At 30.4% G+C, this 21,445-nt stretch overlaps 2 protein-coding genes and 1 long non-coding RNA gene across 4 annotated transcripts; 2 read left to right on the forward strand and 1 right to left on the reverse strand.

The window, feature by feature from the left end:
- Positions 1 to 860: 860 nt before the first annotated feature.
- LOC103502817 (probable N-acetyltransferase HLS1) lies at positions 861 to 3,429 on the reverse strand. Its single transcript, XM_008466926.3, has 3 exons — positions 3,127 to 3,429; positions 2,821 to 2,954; positions 861 to 2,055 (listed from the first exon to the last, which is right to left on the reverse strand). The coding sequence occupies exons 1-3, from the start codon at positions 3,427 to 3,429 to the stop codon at positions 1,188 to 1,190; spliced, it is 1,305 nt and encodes a 434-aa protein (XP_008465148.2). The 3' UTR covers positions 861 to 1,187.
- Positions 3,430 to 3,621: 192 nt separating this feature from the next.
- Positions 3,622 to 4,227, forward strand: LOC103502818 (uncharacterized). The gene is made up of 2 exons (XR_540656.3): positions 3,622 to 3,844; positions 3,961 to 4,227. It is a non-coding gene; the product is annotated as an uncharacterized LOC103502818 (long non-coding RNA).
- A 13,097-nt stretch (positions 4,228 to 17,324) lies between these two features.
- Positions 17,325 to 21,231, forward strand: LOC103502819 (phosphatidyl-N-methylethanolamine N-methyltransferase). 2 transcript variants are annotated; one of them, XM_051083776.1, is made up of 3 exons: positions 17,325 to 17,804; positions 20,546 to 20,612; positions 20,728 to 21,231. In XM_051083776.1, exons 1-3 carry the CDS (start codon positions 17,473 to 17,475, stop codon positions 20,740 to 20,742), a joined length of 414 nt encoding a protein of 137 aa, XP_050939733.1. In that variant the 5' UTR covers positions 17,325 to 17,472; the 3' UTR covers positions 20,743 to 21,231. The 2 variants fall into 2 exon arrangements, with proteins under 2 accessions (XP_050939733.1, XP_008465151.3); XM_008466929.3 differs by having other exon boundaries at positions 17,362 to 17,804; positions 20,546 to 21,231.
- Positions 21,232 to 21,445: the final 214 nt, after the last annotated feature.

Below are 21,445 nucleotides of genomic sequence, written 5' to 3' on the forward strand. Positions count from 1 at the left end.
TTAACCATTCAAGGTAAAGGCAACTTTTCTGAAGTCACCGTTGTTTTAATGTAAGCACCTAATACAAGTTCATCTTGAGATTTCAGAATTTAGACATAAATGGTTGTCTCACGTTTACCATTACAACACCTTCCACAATCATAGTTATCCGTTGTGGCTAAAACACTATAAATGCGTCAAACATGAATTACTCGAGTCTTAAACATGATTTTGGATGTTGGAGTTTCCTTAGTAGGTACTACGTAAAGGTGTCTATGCTCTCAAACCGTTATAATCCTGATTTCAGATGACTGGATGTGACGGAGTAGACTTTTGTCCATCTACAAGTATGATATTACTTTAAATGATATTCATGTGATTAAATATTAGTGGCAATGTCATGGAATTACTCTAAAATTATCTAGCATCCATCTTCTTTAATTTTACGACGGCTAATGGTTATGGGAGAAGAGAGAGATGGTCTTGTAGCACCCATCTTTCTATGATGGCTCGTAGTATTATTGGAGATAGGTGGAGTCTGTTCAGTAACAGATGAGGAAAAGGGGAACTGGGAGAGAAAAAGGTTGGAAAGAATGGTTCAAAAGGGGTCTTGAGTGCATGGACCGACTGTATCTTGTTAATTTGAATTTTTTGGTGTGTGTATATATATATATATATATATATATATATATAAGAAAATCCTCTCCAAGTTAGAGATAGGAGAAGGAGATGAAAGATTTTCATTTATAAGGTGGATGCTGCCTTTAGTTGAAAACTAGAGTTGTATACTTGTGTACGTATGATTAATTTAGTTTTTGAAAATTTAATAAATACCCGAAATTGTAATGATATTTTGTAATTTTCCTGGAAAATTTAATAAATACCCGGAATTGTGATGATATTTTGTAATTTTCCACTCACCTGTCACATTAGCCCTCAACTAACTTCTAGAACTTGTTCAAGACCAATGATTTAAATGTGACTTAAAAAAGTGTAAGCTTAGCTTCTTTCAGTTGTCATTGACTGAACTGAAGAGTATTGGGGATAAAGAAAAAAGAAAAAAGAAAAAAGAAAAGAAAAAGACTAGGCTAGAGGTTTATGAACATTCCTTTTGTACTGTGAGACAGTACAGTACACAGCAGGATTTTGTCATTTTCTGTACTGATTTGGGAGAGAAGAAAAGGAAAGAAAAGAAGAAAGGAAGATACTTAGATGTCTCGAGGGTCAACAAATATCCCTGCTGAAGACGGTGGAGATTTGATCCAATCACGTGTTTTAGATCCTTCGTAGTTATCACCTTCCAGATCTGTCAGCTTCTTAATGCACCATAGATCTTCATTCCATGAAAGTCTCCTCCAATGGGGGATGGCCACTCTTACAGGATCCTGTTGGCCTACCTCTGTTACCACCGCCCCACATCCTACATCGTCCTTTGCCATGTTATGCACAAATGTGCATAGAGACTTCATGAGGCGTTGACCATTAGTTCCTCTCATGGTTAGCCCGTACAAAAAATACACCCCAAATTGGCTGAATACATCTGGAAATGAAGGTACTCTCAGCCATGGTAACCATGAATCCAACAATCTACTTCCCATGCAACATGCATAAGTTAGCTTAGACATTCCCTTCACCTGCAACTTGAAAACTTCTTTGGTGTTCCACACACTCAAGACTGCAAAGCTCTGAGGAAGAATCCCCGTTTCAGGGTCCCACTTAGGGAGCAGCTTTTTAGGAAGTGCCATGAAGGTTCCCAAGTTAAGCTTGTTGAACAGAATGGCGTCAATATCCTCAGCAAAGAACTCGGCATTTGCAAAGAGATAGCGATAAATTTTAACAGCAACGTGCTGAGGAATGCGGACTATGGCAATCCCTGAGCCTATTGGCTTGTAATGGGCGTGAACAGGCTGAACCAGCACTGTGGGAGATCTGAATTTTGTGTATGAAAATTTCTCTGTAAACAAGCTGATGGACGGCTGATTGGCACAATCTGTTGCTATATATGCATAGTCTGCGCCTTTTTGCTTGCACCATTCCTCTAGATGTTGAACAAGTTTCGTGCCAACTCCAAGCCTCCTGCATTGCACGATCGTTTAACAACGTTAGGATTTCTGGGTATTACTATCCACTTTTTTGTTTTTTTAGGTTTAATCGTATTTCCTTCTTTGACTAGCACAGGTAATGTGATGTAAGAAACATTGAGAGAGAGAGAGAGAGAAGAAAAGAAGGTAGATTCTTGTGGACCAAAGCTGTCAGGCTTAAGCAAATTCTTGTGGACCAAAGTGTGTTTAAAGCTAAAGGAATATTTTTTTGTATTATGAAGGAACAAAGAGAACAAACATGTTGTCTTATTTTTAATTGAATGGTAAGGCAGTCCCCTCTATACAAGTGTCCAATAACAAGCCAAATAGTTGGCCACATAAAAAGCTTTGGCTCTTATTTTTCCTAGATACCAAGACATTTGCTTTACTTTATGGTGGAACCTGATCCATGTCTTATTTATTTATTTACTCCGTTTTTGTTTCTCCATCTTATGTTGTGGGAACAGAGTACTTTGTGTGCTTTGCTGTTGAAGGGATCAAAACTCTTTTTTTTTTTTTTTTTTTTTTTAAATTTTTAAAAGCTTCAAATATAATTTTATGTTATTTAGAACATCATTTCTCCATTCTTGGAAAATCATTTCCAGGATAATAACTATCTGAATGTTTCGACGGGATAAACTTATGCTGAAATGATAAAAGTGGCACTGTTCATGTCAAATAACCAACTGAGAAAACTGTTTAGTAGAGGGATTAAACTCTTCTGTTTTGATTGAAGTAAGTATATTAAAGAGAGAGATACCTGTGAGTAGTAGAGACCCTTAAGCCCAAAATATACGCCAGCTTTAGAACATGATGAGAATGACCTGTTGTCACATGCTTGATACATCCTCTTATAACTCCTACGATTTCTCTTGCTTTTCCATACTCTGCAACCTGTCACACAATTCCCGAAAAAAATACCAAATGAGAAATTAATATCCCAAGAGAAAACTTCCTATATAAATGTATATTCTATTTAAAACGTACCATTAAAAGACATACAAATAAATGCATCATTTTCATTAGTTGATGGCAATATATATGTGTGTGTATATATTGTATTTACCAGCATGACGTGCGAAGGGAAGTGACGAACGCGGCAAATAGGATCACCCAGAAGATCAGTAAAAATAGAAGGCTTCCCTTTCTGTCCAACATCACACTGCCTCTCCATCTTCTCCACTGACGCCTTATCTCTCTCTTCACAATATTCTCTCACTACAACCAAATTTCTACTTTCCTCTGTGTTTGACTCAACGTGTAGCCTATATTCATCAGCTATCTTCAGCACCATAGTTTTGAACAAAGGAACCTCTACTAAGAAACCTCTTAGGATTGTGTTTGGAGCTTCAACCCCACCATCTCCCATATTTATACACCATTTTAGAAACTCTAATTAAGTGGGTCTCACCTAATGTAGTGCCTCTTCTTAATCCACGTTTTCCCACTTAAGCCTATTAATCATAGCTTTAAGATGGATTGATTAATAATGTTTTTTTTCCTAATGACTATGATTAACCAGGTGGATTTAATTATTTCTTCAATTATTGTTTCATTAGCTACTCATAAGCATAGCACCTTTATATTCAACAAGAATATAAGGTTATAAAAAAGAAAGATACTTGAAAAAGTCCCTCGCATTTATATTTCAAAGTCACTGGTGGCTATGATGAGACCTTCATGATGGTGATGCTGATGCTGATGCTGATGGTGATGCCAATCATGATCAAAAGCTATAATCTTTTAGCTCTTCTACTAATCAGCTCAATCTGGTCCAGGTGCAGGTATGATGTTGATTCAATCTTGATGAGAAGCTGTGTCGAAAACCCATGTTAATAAGATGCGTCCTTGTGCTATTTAAGTGGTTAAATCTTAAGGTTCTTGTGTTGTACAAGTGCAGTTTATATCAAAGGCTGTTGTCACGTTGTGTTTGAGCCATAGAAGAAACAGGATTGAAAGGACGATCTGTGGGAGAAGTGAATGGGATTCATTCAAATTGTCTGGAGTGGTCCACTTTAAATATTAAATACAGAATCTCTAGTCTAAATAACTTGATATGTTCCATGGATGAAATAATGTCATGTGGGTCATGACATGGTAAATATTCTAACAGTTTTTGTACAAGAATACTTGTCCTTGAATGAAGCTATCTTGTTATGCCCCACAATAGCACTTTTCGTCTTTTAAAATTTCTTAAGGAATGTTTAGATCATGATCTGAATAAGCCTGAATTCATGTAGATTGGAGTTGGAAATTTGAGTTTCTTCTGTTTATGCTTGATTTGAGTTTATGAATTCATACCAAATTGAGTTGCATATATCTAATGTAGCCTACTACTTCATAGTCTGCTTTGAAAGATTAAATTACAACTTAATTTTCAAAAGCTATGGACTTTACGTGCTTCATTCTCTGTAGAAATTTGACACTCTCGATATAATATATGGTTTCCTTTCGCCAATTATTGGTGGAGATGGTAAAAGAGAAGTAAGCATGTTTCAAGCTGACTGCTGAGGCATGTGGCTACCTTGTGACCTTCATCATCGTTTTGCCATAACTCTCTATCTCTCTCTCTCTCTCTCTCTCTCTCTCTCTCTTCCTTTTGTTTTTTGTATTTTTTTTTAACTTAAATTTATCCTCTCTAGATGACAAGTTCTCATGCCATTGCAGATAACGAGAAATCAGCAATATCCATAAAGTTTATCCTAAAAAAAAACCAGCTAGGTATGCTTTTACAGTAGTTTTTGAAAAACAAATTGAGATAAGTTTGTTCAAATTCAGGCTGTATTGGGAGACTAATGCTGCAAAAACATTTCTAATTAGGGGAAAAGAGAATTTCATTTGAAATTTTGGTACATTGGGGTCGCTGTCACCAACTTGTTTCACAGACATGTCTTCAAAGACAAAAAAATAAAACATAGGTAATACAAGAAATCTGATAGCAAAATTTGGAGAATGGGATGTTTAGATAAACGTGAATATATTGGCATTATCTAAACTTCTAATAGAGAAAACAAATGTTGGGTTGTAGAGTCAAATCAAAGCTAAGACGTTAGAAGTTGTTTCACATCAATTATAGGTATGAATGGTCCATTTATTTTCACTTTTTTGCCCAAGGTTATTGAAAGATAATCAAAATCTAATGTTCTGCTGCTATGCCTGAGTCAAAAGGATGTTAGGATACAACTAAGAGTCGCAGTTGTTGTAAAAAAAATGTAAAACATTTCGATTAATATGGATTTAGTTTAAATAGAATCCACCTTTTTTTAAGTACAATTTGGAAACGGAATTAGATTTGAACCATAGATTCTATATGGTTAATTATTTATTGCACGTTCGTATATCAATCAAGCTATGTTTGGTTTGACATGTTTTTCACTCAATCATTCTTATACTTGCTCTATAAATGGAAAAAAGAAAGATTATATAAAAGAATATTGGTGCAGGAAAAGAATTGTTGAGTGATAATGAATAAGATCTCTTTTCTCAAAGGAACCAACATCAATGTTCTTTTTACCTACATCTTGATAAGCTTCTTTTTACCTATATCTTGTCTAGCTTATCGACTAATCTCATAGAATAATCTATATGACCTTACAACATTTATATCAACATCAGTAATTTTAGATGTAAGTTTGTATAAACTTTTGACCCTATTTAAGTTTTAAATTAAATAATATTCAAAATTATCGTCTCTTAGATTCGTAATCCTCCATTCCCCAACACTCAAATATGGAAATTTTTTAATTAAAGACGAACTATCTTATAAGATTATTAATGTAGGGAAAAATCTTTAATATATATAAGAGGTATAAAAATCGTTACGATTGATTAAAAAAAGACATATATTCTCTTTGGCCTTATTCAATATAGAATAAAAAGAAATAAAATAAAATGCAGGAAGAATGAGAATTTCAATCTACATTAAGGATTTGATAGCTACTCCTTCCCCTTTCTTCGCCTTTATCATCAACCCTAATCTCAAGATGTATTTAAATGGATAGATATACCACATTCTACATGCCACTAGGAAGAATTCCTCCTAGTTTACCTAGAGTTTTACCTTTATTTATTTATTCATTATTATTTATTATTTTGAAAAGCCTAGCTAAGTAAAGTTGATATGGTTTTCATTAGGTATATTGATTAAAAAAAAAAAAAAAACCATATAAATAAAATATAATCAATAAAAAGTAGAGCCGTCACCAACATTATAGACTTACATTATTTTACTATCTCAAAGACAAACTCCATTGGCTGTATCTGTATATGAATATCTCCATAAAATGCTCTCCATGTTTTGTTTTTCACATTATTCTCTTCCATAAAGTTTAAATTTTAATATTTACAATTATATATTCTTCTTCACACACACCACTTTTGACACACACACACACACATATATACATATATATTATATATATATATATATATATATATATATATATATATATATATTAAGTTATTCTCTTTGATAATTTTGTTTTTTATTACACACACACACACATACACACATATATATGATGCTCTTTCTTTATTTGTTTTAGCTTTTGAGATTTTTTTCGAATGTTCTATATCTTTCCTAATTTTCAATACTTAAAATTAAATACACATTCTGATTGGTTATCCATGAAAACCCATATGGATGAATCTTATATGTTCAAAGATAATTAAATATTAATTATGGATTAATGTTTTGGTGTGACATCATGTACTATGCAGCTGGTTTGTATATATAGTTTAATTCTATGGGGATTTTCTTTTTTTTTTTTTTTTTTTTTTTTTGTGTGTGGTTGTTATTCTCTTGGCTTACGTTTTTTTCATTGAGATGACATATTAAATATTGAAGTGCAAAATTTATATTTTGGAAAGAACAATGTTGACTATCTATGGTATATATTCTCTATTTCAAGGTTCATTAATTGTGTGTATTAGAAGCCAAGAATGTTTTGGAGGGGGAAATTGTAAAGTTAAAAAAAGGATTTTAAATTTTTGGGACATAACTATTTCTGAGATTTTTGATATTAGCACACTTTTCACAAATTGAAATCACTACTCATAATTTCATCAATTTGCAATTTGGATAGAAGAATAATTTTTTTTGTTCTGAGAAGTTTTTACATAATTTTGAACACAGATTCACAATAGTTTACCAGATGGAGTTTAATTATATCACTATTCTAATATATTTTATTTGATAACATAGATTTTCATCTACAAACTAATTTATAACAAGAGGAATAACTCATTTTTAATTTTTAGATGGTTGAAATTCATAGTTTGACACCTTAGCACTTTTTTCATCTCTTAAAATAAAATGTATAGCGTTATATATAAAATATTTCGATTTAAACGTAGTCCAAACTTTGTATCATCCAAAACAAATAATTATATCAATTTAAATTCTAAACTTTCGTAAATGAAATCAATATTTTACATTTTCCTACGTGTTTTGTTTGAATTTTATGGTGTGAAACTTATAATTTCAATCTTTTAAATTCTTAATTTTTTGGAATTTAATTAATTTAAACATTTTAATTATGATAAACTTTGAAAGACATCCATGCATTAATTCTCAAATGTATATAGACTTATTTAATTTCCTGTCAATTTTATGAAATAAATTATTAGAGTAAATGAATGGACGGTTTCAAAGTAAATTTCATTGGACTTAAATCATGTCATATATGAAAATCTAGGATCCGATTTTGATGGATATGATAAGTTTCATTAAGGTTTTTTCAAACGGAAGTGTAAATTGATACATTTGCAAAAGTCCAAAATTTAAATGATATAATTATTAATTTAAACTTTAAATTGATACAATATTGAGTATAAATGGAATGTTTCAGTACTTTTTTTTTTTTCTTTTTGTGGAGAAAATGTACAAAACTTTATATTAATATAGAAATTTTAGAAATGGATCCATCGAGGGTTAAAATAGTGAATTGGATTTAATAATAAGATAAATAGTTGTTAGGCCATAGGAAGAATCACCGATCCATAATTAGTTATTGAATTGGAAAATTAGCTAAAATGAAAAAATCTCTCTAACCAAAAATGACTTTGGATATGATTTTAAAATTACGTCATAGTGCTTTTTTTTTAATCCTATGAATCACACTCTTTCCCATATAATAATTTAATTTTGATAGTCTATTTTAAAATTCAACCGTCTTTTTAACTACATTTTTCCTTTTTTTTTTTTTTTTTGAAAATTATTATGAGTAAGAAGTTGGGTAATTTACCAATGTAACAAAGTTTTAAATTATCTATAACAATTTAAAATGGTACATTATATTTAGTAAATATTTAATTTATTTTGTTATATTTGAAAATACTTATTTTTTTGGGTAGCTATATTATTTTATCATATAGGTTGATGATTGAACGAATTTTGTTACATAAATTAGGGTAAAACGATTTATTGAATCACACACAAATAACTAGTTAGGATCGATATATGGAACATGTAGATTTCTAAGTAAATATAATTTCTAACCCAAGGGTAACTGTTGGATGTTGTAGTTGGTTTCAAATGCTAGAAATAGTAAACGCCAAAAAAAGTAAATTTGAGTAAATACAATATTAAAAGGGATTTTTTAAAAAATATAACAAAGCGGCAAAATATTTACATTATATAAAACAATTTTAAAAACGAAAAAAACTCGCAAGTCCACCATGAAAAATACAAAAAATGTCTCGTCAGCAATGCGCGTAATATATTTGGTATACGATCGTTCGGATTTGTTTTTCCAATTCTATCATTTAATTTGGTTACACGATCGCGTTTAATTAATTGGGTTACACGATCGTTTAGATTTGGTTATAGGATGGTTTAGATTTGGCTACACGATTGTTTAGCTTTTGCTACCCCAAATCTAAATGATTTTTTTTTTCCAAAATTTATTGCACAAACGTTTAGATTTGACTAAACGATTTTTTTCAAGATTCTTTATACACAATCTTTTAGATTTAGTTTTTTTAAGACTCTTTATACACGATATTTTAGATTTGGTTATCCTAATCTAAACAACGTAACAAAAAAAGAGAAAAAGAAGAAAGATAGAAAGAAATCACAGTTAAAAAAGGAAGAGTAAAGGAGAAAGTTGATAAAAACCACTGAGAATAAGAAAGATGGAAGGACGACAACCCTGGAATATTTTAAAAAATAGCTAACTTTATAGTCTTTGTTACACGGGCTGTAAATATTTTAGTAGCTTGTTATATTTGTGAAAGTTTCTCGTATTAAAAGAACCTAACTTAGGTTAAATAAAATTCTCTATTCATTAATATTCAATCATGCCTTTCTCATTACTAAATTTCGAAAGTTTCTTTCCCCTAACTAAATTAATTGGAAGAGTCAATAAATGTTTTCTAAGTAACTAAATGATATCAATCAAATCGATAAGAGGCATATAAATTCAACTTTTTATATCAAGCGCATTAAGATGTAGGGTTTGTTAGGTATAATATTTAGTTTTCAAGTGCGTAATTAATTAAATATTCATGCAAGGTTTGGTTAATCAATGGTTATTCAATTAATTAGCGATCAATCTTAACCTAATGCTTTAACAAAGTTGTAATCAAACAAATCTTCAAGCGTTCGATAGCAAGATATGAATCCATCTAAAATAGAATTGAATTAACAAGAAAAACACACTAATTCAACAAATCACAAATACATAGAAATATGTAAAATCCTAACAACCCAAGCTAGAAACGTGTATCTTAGCCTCCTATCCACATGTGAGATTGATGATGAGGAAGAGTAAGGAGCATAAGCAAATCCAAAAGAAAGCAAAAAACAGAGAGAAATCTCTCTGCTTTAGAACGACTTGAATCAGAGATGGACGACTTAGGCAGTGGAAAGGTTCGGAGTGTCGCGGCGCCTAAGACAGTGTCGTGTCACCATATGCTTTTCGTGAAATAAGATGTTACTACCTTTCAACGTCCCTCACAATGTTGTAGGGGCGCTGCATCTCTACAAGGCATATGTAGTCGCCTTTTCCTCATGTTTTGTCCCAGCTAATTCATTGACTTTGTCTTTGCCCATTTTAGCATCATTTTGACGTCAACACCTAGTTATACTCTTGAATTCTTACTCGAAACCTACGAAATGGCCAAATAAAAACGTGTAAAATTGTGAAACGATCCTAAGTTAAAGAAAATTAGATTGCACATATTTTTAGTGCTATCGATTAATTATATATGATTTTAATTTTTTTTTAATTATATATTTATTCTTTTAAGATTTTTCCCTTCATTCATTATTTAGCTAAAATTCTTCTTTTAACATGTTTTTGCGATTTTTCTTTTTGATGTTCATCGTCAAAGAGTGTTTTGAACTCAACCTCAATCAACTATAGCACTTGGTATTATTTATGACACATATATCCATCATGAATATTTGATATAACTGATGCTTTATCATTGTTTTCTTCCATTAATAAGTTCTCTATTCTCAAAACGAAAAATAAAAAAAAAAAAAAAGAAGAAGAAGAAGAACAGTTTTGATTGTTTTCTCATTCTTGCATGTTAAAGTGATTGTTTTTAATTTAGTTTAGAGGTTTACGCCAACAGATGATTATATATATCAGACAATGAAAGGTGTGATGAAAATTATCGATGCCATAAATTTTCAATTATTGACCAATCAGTTTTCATAAAGATTCATATTACAACACATTTCACTTATTGTATTTAGAGAAAAGTAATTGTATTTTCAGGTAATCATTCAATCACACTCGTTTGGATTAATTTGATGTAGAAGTACCGTAGAAGTCTCCGACTTGAAGTAGGATACTACTGATAAAGAAATAAGTTGATGTTTAAATCGAAGAAACAACAAAATCAAATAAATATAAAAATTAAAATAATTGTTAAATTTGATTTAATTGAGTTATGGATTGACCAAAATCGAACATATAATTGCATTTATATCGAAGAAGCTACAACTTTGACTTTTTTATAAATATTAAACTTGTATATAAAATATTATTTAAATTTAATATTTTCAATTCAATTTGGAGTTTCTAATAATAAATTTAATAAACATAGTTAAATTCATTTTTATGTTTTAAATATTCACATTTCTATTTCTTCCACCGTAAATATCCAACAATAGAAACAATATAACAAAAGGAAAAGTAAAAGATCAATATATATCCTTAAATTTTGTGAATTGTATAAATTAAAAATGTAAACTAAGGCTTAGCTTTAGTAAATTTATAAGTTTTCACTCTCTGGTCTTTATCAAATTATTTTAGGAAAACAATTATTAGTGCATAACATTTTTACATGTGCGTGGAAATTTACGATTGTATCGATAAAATCTATAAAAATGATTAAGGAAATATCTTTCATTAGAATTCACATTAGAAATCAAGGATGCACTAATCTCACACGCTAAACTTCTTCAAATTAATGTTGAACTTTTCAAAATATGCAATTTTCATTTCCTTTTCTTCCTCTATTTTTCTAATTATTTAGGAAGAATTATGTATTAGCTTATGTGTTTATTTGATGAACAATGTCATTTAGGTAAACTTGAGTTGGTTTTAAAGGAAATATTGTGAAAAAAGTTACAAAGAGACATTTGCTCCATGAATTATTTCTCCAATATGGATGACATCAACTAATCTCCTACATCGCCACAACTTGCCCAACATCACCTTACTTGTATCTAACAAGTGTTGACCGTGTAAGATATTGAAGACCATTTTGATAAACCAACACTAATCTTTTTATCATGTTTTTTAGAAATTATTTTGAAAAAGTTTTCCAACATAGAATGCTCTGAAGCCAACTATACTAAACTTCTGAAGTTCATATGATTACGTCGCTGAAAATAAAGGTACACCTTACTGGTAAAAAAAACGTATATATCAATGTTTTTAATTTTTACCATATTTACATATATATAGACTCCTAGCTCAAGAATCCCTCTCATTTTGATGTATATAGTGTTTGTTTATTCAGGCACTTCTCTCTTTCAAGGTATCACATGTCCACTGACCTTTCGTGTGGTTCATCTTTTGAACCTACATTGTACTAGGACAAAAGGTTCTATTTTAATATCATATGTAATAACACTCTCAATCCAAGATTTGGATCATAATTTCAAATCTCCTATTGAATTAAAAACAACACCTAAATTAAATTATCATACCATAAGAATGGAATCTTTAGGAACAATAAGAATTTGATGAAATAAAAGACTAAAGTTTTATCAAGTTGGATATCACATGAGCTACGGTTCTTAGACTTGGTGGTGGGATACTATTTTTCTTTTAATTGCATTAATAAAATTGACCTTAAAAGAAGTTTGTACCAAATATGTTTGATTTGCAATCATTGAGTTTGGAAGCCTAATGGCCTAATAACAATAATATTCCAATAAAATTTTAAAAAGTATACACATGATCAAATTGACAAGCTTTGATTTAATGATAAAAAAGAAAAAAGAAAAAAGAAAAAAGAAGAAGATACATTGAAGTTGTTTTGGTCATATTTTGTAGGGCCTCTACCATTCTTATATACAATAAAACAATACAAATTAATTAGTAGTATATTTAAAATTAGAATGCAAAATAATGCTTTATTTAGAAATGATTTTTGGCATACCCACCACCTAGGATAATCTCTTGCAAAATATGCGCATGATGTCTAATTAAACCTAAACTTCTACCTAATTAATCATGATTCAATAAACTACTCCTCATTCTCCAAATATATATATATATATATATATATATATATATATATATATATATATATATATATATTTAAATGTTTCTTTTTCTACACAAAAGTTTCACTAACTTTAAAATGGATATAATGGTAACATATATCATAGTTTTCTTGCACACAATAATATGTTAAAGAAAAAAAGAGAGAGATTTTGTCGTTGTTTGAATTTTTAAAGACGAAAAATAAAAACCAAATAGTTAAGTAATAAAGTCTTGAATTTGGTTTTTAAAAATTTTATTTGTCTTCTCGCAATAATTAAATTAGAAAAAAAAAACAATAATAAATAGATTTGAAAAGAAAATTTGTTTTGGAGGAGAAAGGAAAAATTTAAGATCAAATAATTTTCCCCTCAATTAAGAAAATGGAGAAAATAAGGGAAGGTGGCCAAAAGTGAGTTCTTATAACCAAATCTACTAACTTTGAAGTATTCAATTGCAAGATTATATGTATTTCTATTGCTTTATGCATTAATAAATTATTATAGTGGGAATGGTGGCAATGAGGACATAATCAACTTTTAATGGCAAAAGTTAATGGTAAGACATTCCACATTAGAGATAGACATGAACTTCCCAACAACTTGTGACTACTTCTGTTTCCTTATTCTTTCTTATCAATTATTGTTATTAATATTATAAAATGCTCTATTTTTTTAGTTCCCTATATCAACTTAAAAGTGACATTACTTTTTTCTTCTTCTTCTTCTTCTTCTTCTTCTTCTTCTTCATATCTACCTCTAAGAATATTCACAATTTTCTGGCTAAGGTTTTTCTAAAAAAAATTATTATTATATTTCTTTCTTATGTGCATTAATGTAACTTTTCTTTTGAGGTAACACACTAATGCATGTAGTGTATTGCTCATTTTCATACTTTAGTAATGTATAATATATTTTTATGTTATCTTTTCATGTAGTGAACCTTTTTTGGTACATGTAATTAACTTTAAAATAATGTCGAACATATGCATAGGTAAAACAAAGAATTTGGGATAAAGAGAGAAAATGCGATGTGATACAAGTCTAAGATCCAACAAACTGTTTATAAGAAAGTGAGGAAAAAACAACTCTAAAATCAAATGTAAAGGGTCATTGTTTCATCAACAAAAACATGACGTTTTAAATCTTCCACAAAATCTCTCTTTAAAAAAATTATCAAGCTCCAAACAATCAAAATTACAAATAAAAAAAATATATATAGTGGACATGCATTGAGAAACAAAAGTCTTGAATTTTAAACATTGGATCAAATGGAGAACCAAGTTTTAGTGCACTTGAAAAATAAAGGAAAGAGTTGATTATTGAAAAAGTCGAGAGAACAAAACATTAATTATAAAAGCCGAAGTAACTTTAATTAAACATTAGAAAACCGATGATTGTATAAAATTTACGAAATTGAATATTACAACGTTGATTTATTTTTATTTTTTTTATTTTTTTCTATTTAAAAAGAGAGAGAGAGAGAGAGAGATGTGAATGATAAAAAAGAAATAGTAGCAACCATAATGTGTGGAGGACCATGTGTCAACTGTCAAGTAATTAAAGCCTCCATAAAGTTTATGTAAATTCATAATTAATATAAAAAAATTATAAAAAATTATTTTTAAAAAAAAAAAAAAGAAAAAAAAGAAAAAGAAAAAGTGATGCCTTACAAAATGCTTATTGATTTCTTATACTAAAATAAAGTTTTAAAATAAGTAAAGCAGTTTTATGTGTCAATTGCCAAAAGCTACAGCTGTGTTCCACTGTTTCAGTCTTTTCTTTTTCTTTTTTTTTTTTTCAAAATCTTTAACCCCTTTTTTTCCTTATTTTTATTAGTTAAACAATGAATAACAAAAGGTGATTTGTTGGGCCGAATGGTATTAACATTAAATATATATATACATAATAATTTAGATTTAATCCTTTTTTTAAAAAAAGCTTGTGTTTTCTTAAACTAAAAATAAAATGATCATGTGGCAGTAAGCTGATATTTATATTTTTTTTTTTTTTTAAAAAAAATGACACTCTTAACAATTTCTCATTTATTCATATCTTTGTATAAAAATTTTCTCCTGATTTCTATTTATTTATTTTGAGAAACTGTTTTAATTTCCTCGTTTTTAGTGGACAATCATTTGGATTTTATTATAAAATATAATCCATTTGCTTACCTTCTTTCTCCATATTCTTATTCAAAAATTATTTTGGTGCATTGCAATATATAACTTATATTTGTGTGTATTTAACCAATCTATCCGATTAAATTTTATCGTTTCATAATTTTCTTTATATGTTTTTATGAAATATTTTAATTATTGTTTGGTGTGCATGATAAGGAGAATGAATAGTTGTCCTGATGTCAAAGAAGTTTGCATAGTTGGAATTGTTGAATATCATTATTACAATAATGTGAAACATTCGAAATGGATTTAAAATAAAGAATGATAATTTAATTTATGATAGTTAAGTTTGTTGTCAAAATTCATATGGGGAAAACAATAGATTAGGATCTTCACGTGACATCAACGATGAATTTGTTTGAAGAAGAAAAAATTGTGTGACCTATAAAAGAGAAAATATGTACATCCACACATAAAATTCAATGTTCAAGTCAAAGAAAAAAGAATGTTCGAAAGTTAAGGAGATTTAGAGTAATTAAGATTTAAAGTTAACTTATATGAAGCTATAATGATAATGTATTTATAAATGTGAGTGACCTAGATTATTATGATAGAGTTTTAGAGACGTCTTATAATAATCATACAACTTATAGAGTCAAGAGGCTTTTCATGTTTTCGTGTTTGCCCCGATTGTAATATCATATGATAATAACATATGATAATATTTTTTTAAAAAAAAAACATTATCTGATATTCTTTAGCATTTTTGTAATATCACAGCATTCTTAATCTTTGCTATGATAGCAAATGTTAAGGCAGTAACTTTCTAATGGCATTGGTTTCTTTTATTGCTATGGGAATGATTGTACAATTTTGGAACTTAATCATAATATATAACTGTTTTTATACCATTTTTATATTCACCTAACAAATTGTTTCAAATATTACTGTAAAATCAATTTTATTATAAAAATTATTGCCAATGTCATAATTGTTAAAAGTATTTTTTTAAAAAAAGTTATACTAAAATTTCATTTTCCAGATAGACTCGTATAGTTTTTTTTTTCTTCAATTTCTATCAGTTTAATATTGTCGATAGACAGCAATAGAAATCGATTAATATCCATATCATTGATAGAATCTGAAATTTTTGTATAGTTTATAAATATTTTGGTTTATTTTGTTATATTTGAAAAAATCATTTTTATTTAATCTATAAATAGGTTTATCATCAATATAAAATTTCAAAAGTGAAGAAGTTTATTGAAATTGCTTACACATGTTACGTACATAGGAAAAAAAATGTAATAATTCTCATTTCATTGACATCTACAATCATAAAGGTGAACAAAATTTTCAAATATCTAGCATAAAAAGAACATTACATTAATCTGTAATGTAATATATAATCGTCAGAAGTAGGTTAGAATGTTGTTAGCAAACAAAAAAAGTTATAAAAAATCATAGTCCAAATAAATTGAGTGTATGTATAATCCAAATTTATAAAGCTGATACAAAAAGAAAAAAGAGATGTTTAAATGATTTGCAATACCAACATTTTTCCATGAATATGCAACACCAATGTGTGTCCTCATTTAAATCAACTAAAAAAGAAAAAAAGTAAAGACAAAATATATTTCATAAATCATAATGTTGCGTCATTGAAATAAAAAAAAAAATATATATATATATACTAAAACTCCTCCAAAGTTGAGATATATTTCATAGGGTATGGATATGGGTCAACCACAACCAACACTTGATGAGTTTAACACTCTGCTCAATTGCCAACACATTACTTTCACTCCCATAACTACCTAAATAAATACAAACATAATTAATAATATATTATTTTATAAACTCCCAAATAGATATTAATTGTCTGATTTTTTTCTAAAATACAAATATTCACCAAAAATATTTACCTTCATTTAGGAAAATTATTTCAGAAAACAAATAAATTAATTAAACTAAAATTATAATTAAAAACTTTTAAGATAATAATTCCAATTTGCCAGCGTAAACATAGCTCAACGCTTTAATATATATCGTTTGAATCTTTTCCTTGTTACAAACACTTTTGTGGAAAAAAAAAAACAAATATAATTCAAATTTTAATACATTGATAGGAATATATAGTTTAGAAAAAAGGATATCGGAAAATATAGCAATAGATTCAAAATAATTAGCTATATAGTAACATTTTAAAAAAATTGCAAACATAGTATGTCAAAGTCTATCATCCATATGATCATGTTACAAATATTGATATAAACCATAAAAGTCTATTGATGATAGGTTTTCCTATGTTCACAATTTTTAAAGTCTTTCTTTATACTTACTTAATTATTATATCTAAAATTGATAAATTTTGTTTAGAAAAAATTAGCAGCGGTAAAATCTCTTTCCAAAAATATTCCAACCCTTTCTAGCCAAAACTTGGGTTAAAGAAAGTTATAAACCAACGCGCTCTATTTGGGCCATATCTCAGTTATACCCCAATAAATTTAAGCCCACCACACGCTACTTGGGCCACAGCCCATATTGGTTTCAACGCCCACCGATGAGAAGAGCTACTCCTCCTCTTCTTCCTCCTGGAAATCATTTTCCACAGAAAGTGGAGCGAAAATCCGGCGAGAAAATTATCAGAATGGGCATTTTGGCCGCAATTGGAGTATTGTTGCCATTTCCGTACTACTACGTCTTATGGAATCGTCCACAGTTGTGGGTGAACTTGTGCGGCAAATCGCGCGAACCCTGCAAGTTGATGGCCCAGGTCTCGGTTTTTCTCAAGTTGCTTCAGTTCCTCTCCATCATTCATGTCTCCTCCTTCTCATGGCCCCCGCCTCTATACTTCTGGCCTCTCATGGCTTTCGGACCGTTCTTGAACTTCAGGTCTCTCTCTCTCTCTCTCTCTCTCTCTCTCTGATGTGCTGAAGTTTGCTTCGAGCGTAGTTGCTTACTTACTTACAATGACTTTTGTGAATGCTATTGAGAGGAAATTTACGCGCTGGAAATTAAAGTAACAATTTATTGTTCATGTCTTTTTATATGCATTTTGTTCAGTGACCCATATGACAGTAATCGATGCTGTTAAATCTCGGGAAAAAGTCGGCGTTTTTGTATTTATAACTATGTTTGTGTGTGTGCTTCTGTGCTTGTTACGAATGAATTTAATGATTAACTTTTGCTTAATAGCTTAAACTTATTGGAGTAGGGGATGATTAGCAATGTGAGTTCGGGGGTGCTTTTTTAGCACTTTATCTATAGTACAAAGCATTTAAAGTAGAATTTTCGTTATCATCTTGGATATTCTAGCCAAATATGCTGAAAATTGTAGAAAGTACTTTTAGTAAAAGTTGGAGCTATACGATAGTATAGGTTCCATCTCAAAATCAATTGGAAATGAGGGGAGCTAGCCCATCTATGTTATAAGGAATATAAGTCCTCTTGATCTTTCCAATGTGAGATTCTCAATATCTCAACGAGAACTCATGGCAATCTTTGAAGTTTTAAGTTAGAGTTTTTTTGTTTGGGGGGATAGATTCAAAACTTGAATTCAGTGCTTATTCTAAGTTCTCTTTAGTATCTCCTTCCTTCTTTTTTTCTTTTGAGAGAAGGAATAGTTGTGTTGCACTAAAAAGAATTATTGAAGTGAAGCTCTTGTCAATCTGACCAAAAGATTGGAGATATCATAAAGAAAACTATCTAATTGGGTTAACAAATAAAAGGTTAAGGCCTCTTAAATATAGCTTTTTAGGTTCTTTGAAAAGTTGTTTGGAAGCACTCAAGGGGCAAAGAGTGGAATTGTGAGGTATAGGGAGTTGTGAACTCCCATGACTCCCAATGTAAGGAATTAGTAAGACATAAAATTAAAAAGTTTAGGTTGCGGGGCTCACAAAACCTTTAGGCCAAACAAGGAGTGGAGTTCACAACTCCACAGTCCCCGACTCCGTATTCCTCAACTCCTTGTTTCAAACACCCCCTTCGAAAGTGACACTACAAACTTATTTAGTTTTTGGACCGCCTCAAAATATATCCTGCCACAGAAACCCCATAGGAGAAATGTCAATGGACACTGTCCATAGTATTAACTCTTTCGTGTAAAACTTGACAAGCAAACACCTTAACGTTTTAGAAATTCTAACATCTTAGAGTGAAGAAAAATTGAGACAACCAGAGAAAGAAAAGGGTGGACAAGATATGAAAAAGTTGTGGTAGAGAATCTCCTAGAAGGATCAGGGACCGATCCTGAACATCCCTTCTCTCTAGGATCGCATTTGGTCTTGAATAAAAGAGGAGTCGCCTCTTTAGATACATAACTATGAAACGAAGGACAATAAAAGTCTGAGGAGATTGAAGAATGGGTTGGGAAAGGCAACATGGAGGCCACTAGAATCACCACTCGCAGCCCACTCAAAAGGATGAGGATCATACCTACTGACTATGTCAACCTAAACTGCAGCGTGTTACTCTCCATGGAGAAACTCCACGATCATGCCAGGGAAGCCTCATTTTGCAGTTTTAAGCTCTCAATTCCTTGTTCCTTAGGCTTCTAACCCCACCTTTCACTTAAGCAGGGCTTTCCCCCCATCTTCCATCCCTTCCCACAAGAAATTATTAATTAATCTCTTGATTTTCTTACTCAGCCTGACCGAAATTCTGAAAAGAGAAAGGGAGTAACTTGGCATCCCACCCCGACTAGCTTCATTTTAAGTGGATGCCTCAATCACTTAGTGTACTTTTAGTGATGTTAATGAAAGTTTATCTCCTATGAAAACAAAAAGAATCAACTCTTGTGGACAAATTCAGCATATCAAGATTTTCCCGCCAATATGCAATTGTAAAAACTTAAGTGCGGAGTTTGTTGCATCAGAGTGAGCGTCTCAGAAGTTAAAACACAAGAGCCCATGCTATATTTTCTTTTGTTGCTTTGCATGTTGCAATATCCAACCAATCATTAAAGCACATGATCAATTTGATGGCGCTGAATTGTATCTGTTCTCAGATCCTTTTTCATTGATTTCGAGATAGAATAATGATGCTTGGAATTGTCAAACAAGCTTTATAAGGACCATCTTTCCAGTACATTTGTCTCTTTTGATCGGTAGCTATGACTAAATACGCCATTTATGATTATTGCTTTATATCATAGTACAAACAACTAGGTTTACACTAATGTTCATTTCTTAAGCACGAATTTTGCTAATTCAGAAACAATATGATAGGAACAAGAAATCAAAACAGTAAATATTTGAAAATACTTTTCGGAATATAAAGAAACTAACAGTACCTAAGCAGATTGAGATCTTGAACTCTCTTTAGAGACTATTATCTGAAAATAGACGAAGTACAGATTCAGCTAATTTAGTTTCCATTCAAACCATAGAAACAAAGAAACTAAAGCACAAATGGTAATCATGATTAAAGTTTTAGGATGTTCATCTCTGTTATGTAACCTCCCTATTCCAGGCAACTTGATACACATACATCTGCTACTAGGTCAAGGAAGATTTGATGAGTGGAATTTTCACGATGTTGTTGCAGTTTTCTAGGGCCTATTGAAAGAAAATTATATCTTATTGCTAATAATTGTAATATAAGTTATCATTTTCTTATCTTCTGCCAAACAACAGGGTCTACCAGTTACTCGGTGAATCTGGTGTTTACTATGGAGTACGATTTGGGAAGAACATTCCATGGGTAACTGAATTTCCATTTGGATATATAAAAGATCCTCAGTATGTGGGAAGTATTTTGAGCCTTTTTGCTTGTCTTTCGTGGGTACCTTTAAAATATATTCTGCTCTGGACACTAGGTTACATTTTTATGATGCATGTTGAATCCAAGGAAGATCCTGCGACTCGAGCAAAGCCTCAAAGTTGAACTTGTGAAAGAATAATCATGGAACACCGACATCCGAACAATGGATCAACATGTGATCGATGGCAACTGGTTCATTGATTATCCTGGTAACGAGCATGATCAAAGCTCTTGAAATTTTGAATGTTATCCCAGTTTGAGCTTTTTAGGATGTCCTTAATTCTGTTCTTCCCATTGTGTGTTGAACTATTAGGAATAAGAGTTTTCCCACCTACTTTGTGGCTTCCTACATCATGTGATGCCAGTTCTTGTTCAAGTCTTTTGGCAGCTTGAATTCTAGATAATTATTCTTAATAGAAATACTCTAGGAATAGTACATGTCATGTTTTCCAATTCTAGACTTTGTAGATTTCTTTCTGACATTCAAATGTCAAAATTATTGTTAAAAGAATACATGCATTTAATAATTCTAGCAAATGGATGTATGTTTGAATATCTACCTTGAGATTCGTGTATATCAATGCAAGGACCTCGTTGAGAAAAGAATTTTGTTGCGTATGGCTTAATAGGTAAGATATGATATGAGACTTTTCTATACAAATTTTGATGTGATTTTTTCAAAACAAAGACAACTAAGGGATGGGAAATTTAAGCTGAAGATATGGTTGGTTGAATTAGTTGCTTTTTCAAAGATTGTGGCTACAAACAGGACT

This window comes from Cucumis melo, chromosome 4 (assembly GCF_025177605.1).
Source record: "Cucumis melo cultivar AY chromosome 4, USDA_Cmelo_AY_1.0, whole genome shotgun sequence".
NCBI lineage: Eukaryota > Viridiplantae > Streptophyta > Magnoliopsida > Cucurbitales > Cucurbitaceae > Cucumis > Cucumis melo.

Coding starts and splice junctions, on each gene's coding strand:
- LOC103502817 (XM_008466926.3), bottom strand. CDS start 3,429: ATGGGAGATGGTGGGGTTGAAGCTCCAAACACAATCCTAAGAGGTTTC. Junction 2,955..3,126: donor TCCCTTCGCACGTCATGCTG/GTAAATACAATA, acceptor ATTGTGTGACAG/GTTGCAGAGTATGGAAAAGC. Junction 2,056..2,820: donor AGGGTCTCTACTACTCACAG/GTATCTCTCTCT, acceptor CGTGCAATGCAG/GAGGCTTGGAGTTGGCACGA.
- LOC103502819 (XM_008466929.3), top strand. CDS start 17,473: ATGAGAAGAGCTACTCCTCCTCTTCTTCCTCCTGGAAATCATTTTCCA. Junction 17,805..20,545: donor GGACCGTTCTTGAACTTCAG/GTCTCTCTCTCT, acceptor GCCAAACAACAG/GGTCTACCAGTTACTCGGTG.